Here is a 7,459-nt window from a genome sequence, read left to right as displayed (position 1 = left end):
CTGTATTTCCTCCCTCGTCTTCATGCTGGTCTTTAGGTTCACTTCTTCTTTCTTCTGTTTCTTCCTCAGGGGGGCGGGGAGACAGAAGACAGGAGCCGTCAGGGTGGGGTTGTCAACTGTCAAGTTTCTTGACTTATAACGATTTAGCTCGTCTTCGTGCTTGCTCGAAAGACTTGAAGTGTTTTGTCGAATCAGAAGGGATTGTTGAGGCATGCAAGTGTGTAATTCTCAAGAGACGATGGTGGGCTGCCTGGACGTCTTCTCTAGTCAGCGGAGGAGGAGGAGGGGGTGGAATGAATCAGAATTCTTCTCATAGTAGCCCTCATCAACATCACCATCATACCTCTCATACGACAGCAGCCAACGCCATGGCAACTCCCGGTCTTCATTCAAGTCTTCTTCTTCTTCATCCTTACCAGAGTCCAAATACTCCACCCCCTCCTCCTACTCCTCATAATGGGTCAACGATAACAACGACGATGACTCCTCAATCGACTATGGGGACTCCCTCTCCTCTTCCTTCCGGGGCAGCAGCACCAGCAGGAGGAGGAGGAGGTTCGTTGCTTTCTTCCTCTTCTTCGTCACCACCTGGAGGTACGAGTAGTCATAATACTAAGTCCAGTATGATGGTTACCCCCCACCCCCATCACGCAAATCCTAATCTTCTTCTTCTCAATGCTCCCTCCAATCACACTCCTCTTCACAACACCCCCCACAGTACAGCTTCTTCTTCTTCTACTAGTAGTAGTAGTAGTCAACCTACTACTACTACCACTACGAGTAGTATGATGAATCATCATCACGGTAGTTATAGCGCTACTAGTGCTCCTAGTAGTGGTAGCGCGATAGGGAATATGTCGGTGAGGACAGAAGGTCTTTGCTCTTCAGGGGCTCTTCCTCCCGTCTCATCTTCATCCGTCAGTTCCTTGTTATTCTCACCCGCATCATCGATCGCCGTCTCAGGTTCTTTATCCTTGGCGTCATCTCCATCACCCCCCCCTCTTGCTTCGCCCCCCCCGGTTGCCATGAGTCCCCAGTTTTCATGGAGAAAGATCATTACTTGCCCTTCACGTTCGAAGCCTGTCTCTCCACCTACTCCTACATCCTCTGGCTCTTCTTCTTTCTCTCCACCTTCTTCATCTTCTTTAGATGAAGTGATCTTTCATATGGAGGGCGCCCAAGCTATGTCCGATGTGAAGGCTGTTGTTGAGCTGCTATCAAGAACGGCGTTAGATCTTAAAAAGCTTTCGATCCATTCAGATCCTTTTCCTGATCCTCTCCATAGAGGGGGTCCTTCGTCTGCATCAGCTTTTCGCGCTCTCCCAGCTCAACCCATCTCGGCCTTTTCTCTTGAAAGAACTCAAGGAAGAGAAACAATAGGAGGAGGAGGAGGAGAAGGAGGAGGAGGAGGTAGAAGGACGACTACTAGTAGTAGTGAAGAAGGGCCGTGTGGACCCCCCCGAGGAGCGGAGGGGGATGGGGAATCTTGTACAGGATCTTTCTCTTCTTCATCATCATCTTTCTTTTCAAGAGAAAGAGAGGGAGAAAATCATGGTGTTCTTGAGTGTCCTTCTTCTGCTTTCTCTTCTTCGTATTACGATGTGATAATAGGATTCCCCAAGTTAGAGAGTTTGACTTTATCAGGTACATGGAGTATCTATTGGCTCGTCGCTATTACAGGGTGTCAGTTCTATCAAGCAGGGAGTGGTCCTGGGGCAACGAATACGACGACGACGACGACTTCTTCGAATAGTACAGGAGGGAGTCATCAGGCAGCTCATCCAGGGAGGCTCTATGCACAGATGACTCGTGGGGTTGTTCTCCCTTCATGTAAATCCTTAGAACTCATCATCTCCGATCCAGCTGTCGCTCTTAACTTCGGTCACGTGGAAAGAAAAGATTCTTCTTCGTCTTCATCGTCCTTCTCTTCTTTCTTCAAAACAGCAGGAGGTGCAGGTGTAGGAGGAGGAAATCCAGGATTCACTCCAACTCTTTTCACAGCTCGAGCAACAGGAGCAGTAGTAGTAGCATCATCATCGCCATGCCCACCAGCTGTACCTCCTCAGTCATCTCCCCCCTTTTACTATCCTCCTTTTCAAGTGTTCCAACAACAAGCACAACAGCCTCTCTCCTCTTCTTCTACTCCTACTGCTGTCGGGGTCCATCCTCGTCTTCTACCCCAGACGAACCTCACCACGTACTGGGGGACAGGGAGTAGTGGTAGTAGTAGTAGTTCCGTGGCTCCTCCTTCATCGTTTTCTTCATCTTTCTCTCTCTCTTCTTCCTCTTTATCGACGTCTTCAAGAAGAGCCGTAGGATCACCAACAGGAGTAGGAGATGGGGGACTCTTACGAGGGGTGTCACCTGTCAGTACAGGAGGAGAAGTAGGAGGAACAGGGAGGCGATCTTCTTCTTCTTCTTTAGCCCAGACGTCCTCTTCATCACCATACTGCTATGCCTCATCTCTGGAACACCAGCACAACAGCACTTCTTCACAACAACAAGAAGAAGGTAGCAGTGGACGAGGAAGAGAAGAAGAAAAGAACGCAGGAGGAGGTGGAGAAAGCCGAGGTGAAGCCTTCAAAGAACCACGACAAGAAGAAGGAGAGTTTCACATGAATGAATCTGACGCTTCTCAAGGCAACCCCCCCCTCGGCCGTCTCGCCCTTTTCCCGTGCTCTAGCGGAGAAGGAAGAAGAGGAACAGATGGGAGAGGAGATCTTTCAGGCATGGTGATAGCAGGAAACGACCAAGCAGCGGGAATCGCGCCAGGAGGGATGAAGATGACGAATCATAAGAAAGACAATAGGATGGAGATCATCCCTGGAAGTATCTCAACAACGACAGGAGGAGGAGGAGGTGGGGGGTGTGGTTTACTACAGCCTTTAGAGAAAATGACATGTGAAGAGAGTAAGGCTGCTTCAAGTCAGTCTTCTTCTTCTTCGTCCAACTGTCAAGGGCCTCTTATACGCCGTCATCAAGCAAATGAAGATCTTTATCATCCGTCTCCTCCTTCTCATAATAGTCATGGTAACTCCGATTCTCTCATGAATTCTCCTCCAACACAAGTTCTCCTGAATTCTAATCCAACTGGGGCGATGGAGGGAGGAGGCATAACTGGGTTAGGATCGACTCTTCCTATGATGCCTCAAGAAACAGGGACAGCATCGATTCTCTCAGGAAGAAGAGGAGAAGAAACGCGTTCTTCTACTAGAGAAGGAGAAGATAGAGATGAAGGAGAACCACAGAAGAATAGTCTTCATCCTCATCCTTCGCATCTTCTTCGTAGTTCAACGGACCCTCCTTTATCGTCGCCCTCGTCGTCACACAGCATCACTTCCTCCCAGCCGGAACAGCCTATCTCCGCCATGACTGGGAAGACTATGATGCCTGGGGTCTCCATACCACAAGGGGAGAAAGAAGATGACCTTCATGCAGAATCGCAAAAAAGAGGTGAAGCAATGAACATAGGAAGGAGATCGACAAATCTTTCTTCTTCTTCTGGGTATCCTGTCTATGAGTATTGTTATGAGAGTTTTCCAGGGTTAACAGCCTTAGCGAGTCTGCAGTCTTCGCATCATTTTGACTTTCTTCTTTATACAGATCATGTCTTCGCGTCTTTTCCGAATCTTGAACGGCTTCTCTTAGATACACGAGGTGGAGGAAGCTCTCTTCTCTTTCAGCAATGTAAAACATCAGACTTTCTCTCCCAGTTGATCTATCCTTCATCCTCTCTCTTTCATGACGGGGGGGGAAGTAAGCTAGATCCGATGGCGACTCCTACGCCTGCTCTTAATAGCTTCTCTTCTTCTTCTTCCTCATTGACACCTGTGATCAAGACAGCGATTCTATGGTGGAGAATTATCTTACGCAGGTGTCGACGCTTGAAGGAAGTCATCATAGCTGGAGATGACGCTGATCTTTTCTATGCTTTCGAATACGCACGGCTAGAAGAGCTATCATCTGCTTCTATACCGACTGTAAGAAAGAAAGAAAGCCACATCAAGATGGAAGATGAAGGACATGAAGGCAAAGATCGAAGGACACGGCGGCATCATGATGCTTCCTCTTCCTATCCAGGTCTACATTCTCATTCGTCCTCTTCTATGGGGGTCACTCTATCGACAACGCAGAGGAGAGAAGAGGTGCATGAAGGGTCTTGTTTGTATACAGATACAGGAAGAACAAGAGGAAGAAGAAAAAGTGCAGGAAGAGGAGGAGGAGAAGAAAGAGATAGAGAAGAGACAGAAAGAAACCAGGATGAAAGAAGAAAGGATTCGCGGACGACGAGCTCTATTGTAGACGGTAGGACTAGTAGTAGTAGGATGATCCCTGCGAGAACAGGTGGAGGGGAGCCGAAGAGTATGGACGAAGAGAGAGAGAGGAAAGGGGGAAGAGATGAAGAGAGGAAAGAAGCAAAGATGGCGTCGAATAAGAATAGAAGAGAGGGGGGAGAACAAGAAGAAGAAAGAAAAGGACGTGCTGATGTGAATGTTGAAGTCAGATTGAAGAGAGAAAGAGATGATGCGGAGGACAGAGAGGAACTGTCCCATCATATCAGAAAAGGTGAAGAGAGGATAAGCAGAGAAGAAGAAGAAAGTCATGAGCTTTCAAAGCGACTTCACTATGGTGTGTCAAATGGTGTCATCGACAGAGGTCAAGGAAGAAGTAAAGAAGAGAAGCAAGAAAACTCAGAGAGGGACAATAGGGACGAGAGCGGGAATGTTGCTAGAGAGAATTCTTCTTCTCCGTCTTCGTTGGTCTCTTCTTCATCTAGTTCTTCTCTTGTCCTGCCTATGAATGACTACCCCCACGTCAGTAAGGAGACTGTAGATGTGGGTATTCATAGAGGAGGAGGAGGAAGAAGAAGAAGAGCTGACGAAGAAGAGGAAGAATCAAGAGGGGAGAAGAGAGGGAGAAAAAAACACGAGGGAGAAGCAGGAGTTGAGGAGCAGCAGCGCGAAGGGGGAATTCCAGAAGAGAGGGAGAGAAGAGAAGATTCTTTAAAGAAGAGAAAGACATATGAAAATGCAGAAGGAAAGACGATCAAGAGCGAGACAAGAAGAACCCCCCCATATGTATCAGGGTCAGAAGAAGAGATGGAAGAGAGAGAAACCATGACGACGACCTGGGTGTCTCCTTTGTCTCTTCGACATGTGACAGCAGTAGGAAAAGGAGGGGGATCAGGGACATTATCGTCTTTTGCTTGTCTGTTTGAAGATGAACATCTCGTGACTTATCTCTTGAATAGCGTTTCAGAAAGTCAGGAAAGACGTGAGGGTGTCGATTTCCACTGGAGTTGTGGTATCAGACTTACAGCCCGTATGTTGCTTGAAGCCGATTCTCTTGTCGATATGATGAGAAAAGCGATTATGCTTGACGATGATCTTGACTTGTGTTCTTCTTCGTTGCTGTCGTCTTCTTCTTCGGTCACATCTGCTGCACAGAGAGAAGGAGTGAAGAGGAGAAGAAAAGGGTGTGTTTCTCTCCGGGGGAATCGGAGTGAAGAGAGAGAGAAAGATCATCATGACGATGAAAGGGAAGAAGAGGAGAGAGAGGACAACGAGAGACACACCGAGGAGGCAGAAGGAGGAGGAGGAGAAGAACAGGTGAAGAGAGGGCTGTGCATGCATGATGAGAGAAGGAAGAGGGTAGGGAGGAGGGATGAGGAGAAAAGGTATGAGGAAGAGAAGAAGACTCGAAAGCAAAGATTTCTTTTGCCTTTATTTCTCCCTTCTTCGTTTGCTTGTTTATCAGGTGGAGGCGAAGCATCATTAGATGGAGAAGAAGAAGATGTCTGTGTCATAGAGAATGGTGGTCTTTTCTATCATCGATGGATTCGAAGACTTTGTCTAGATAGCTGTACATGGACCATAGTTGTCAGTACTCATCCAGGTCAAGAAAGATGTAATGAAATGTATCGCTTCTATTTCGAAGATTTAGAAAAGAAAAAGAAAGAAGCGAAAGGAAGAATGAGCGAGCACATCAACAGCTCCCTTTCTTTCTCTCATACATGTCGGAGGACGAAGAAACGGTCTTCTCTTAACTTCTTATCCAGTCCTCTTCCTCCTTCTTCTACTATCTTCGACCCTCATAGTGGCTCTTCATCTCTGTCTCCACACGTCTCTTCTGAACACCCAGCAGCCTATCTTTCTTCTCTTTCTCAGCATCAAGATCGAGACAACCAGGCATCTTCCCCATCGCATTCTGTATGTCTTTCAAAGACAAATCAGTCGATCGCTTCTTTGCTTTCTTCTTCATCGTCTCTGTCGGCGGCCTGTCGAGATGATCTTCATCGAGGCATCGGAGAAAGAGAGAAAGGAAGAGGAGAAGAAAAGGAAAGAGAAGACGTGGGTGCTGCTGATCAAGAAGAAGAAGAAGAAGCACATCAGGAGAACAGAGAGAAGGGAGATAAGAAGAAGAAGGAAGGAGAACAAGAAGAAAGAAATGTGAGGGATTCCCATGATCACTCGAGGCATAGTAAGAATCATGGTGAGAAAGAAAGAGGAGGAGGAAAAGAAGAAGAAGAAGATAGACATGTTTATAGACGACAACAGGAAGAGAGAGAAGAAGGCTGTTGTCATACATCATATCATGTCTCTTCTGAACCTCATTCCTCCGATGGAATTCGTCAAGAGATTGCAGGAGACATTCTCATCTCTTCACCTTCTCCTAGGTCGTCTCTTCATAATCCAGAAGCAGGAAAGAGAGGAAAAGAAGAAAAAGAAGAGAAAGCGGGAGTTGTCTCTCCTGCTGGTGCTACTGAGCCAGAGGATGAAGGAGGTGACAACGCGAACGTAAGAACTTCAGTTCCATATACATGTGAGGAGGAGTCGACTTCCTCTTCAGCATCTCTTTCTTCTTCTTCATTACACAAGGATCTTGATCGTAGAGACACATATCCAGCAGCATTAGTTGGAGAAAGACAGGAGGAAGGAAAGAAAGAGACAGCTTCTTCTCTCTTCGTTTCCTCTCCTAGGTTTTCTTCTTCTTCTCATAGTAGTAGTTGCGACACTGGGGTCCCATCGTTATTCTCTCCCGGTGTTTCAAAGGAGAAGAGAGAAGGAAGAGGCGGGCTATGTCGACAAAGAATACAAGAGAAGAGATCAAGAAGAGAAGATGCCAATAGATGCATGGCAACTTCTTCTTCGTCTTTTTCTTCTTCATTTTTTCTTCCTTCTGTTCAGTTCATCACCCCTGGTGGACGTCGTGTAGCTGATGTTGTTCGGCAAGATTGTATACCGGTCTTGAGATCTTTGGTTCCTCTCTCTTCTTCTGTCTCTCCCTTTCCGTCTCGCCCCACCATGGGGTATCATACGAATCTCTCAAGAAGAAGAAAAGAAGAAGAAAGAGGAGGAGGAGGAGAAGAAGAGAGAAGAAATGGTAAGAGCCTAACAACGACTAAGGTCCCCGGCAGAGAAGAAGAAGAAGGCGATAGGGATGAAGATGATCATGTCTT

At 47.0% G+C, this 7,459-nt stretch overlaps 1 protein-coding gene across 1 annotated transcript in view; it reads left to right on the top strand.

Moving 5' to 3' along the window:
- Nucleotides 1-8: 8 nt before the first annotated feature.
- The window catches only part of CSUI_008060 (uncharacterized protein), a gene marked incomplete at its 3' end in the record, with an annotated part of 7,596 nt that continues 145 nt past the window's right edge, over nucleotides 9-7,459 (top strand). The window contains exon 1 of the mRNA XM_068068199.1: nucleotides 9-7,459. This exon is cut by the window's right edge and continues 145 nt beyond it. Within this exon, the coding sequence (XP_067919828.1) occupies nucleotides 294-7,459 (7,166 nt within the window).

This window comes from Cystoisospora suis (assembly GCF_002600585.1).
Source record: "Cystoisospora suis strain Wien I chromosome Unknown contig_4405, whole genome shotgun sequence".
NCBI classification, from domain to species: Eukaryota; Apicomplexa; class Conoidasida; order Eucoccidiorida; family Sarcocystidae; genus Cystoisospora; species Cystoisospora suis.
The sequence above is the reverse complement of the archived record's forward strand: the minus strand, read 5'-3'. Positions and strand labels throughout refer to the sequence as shown.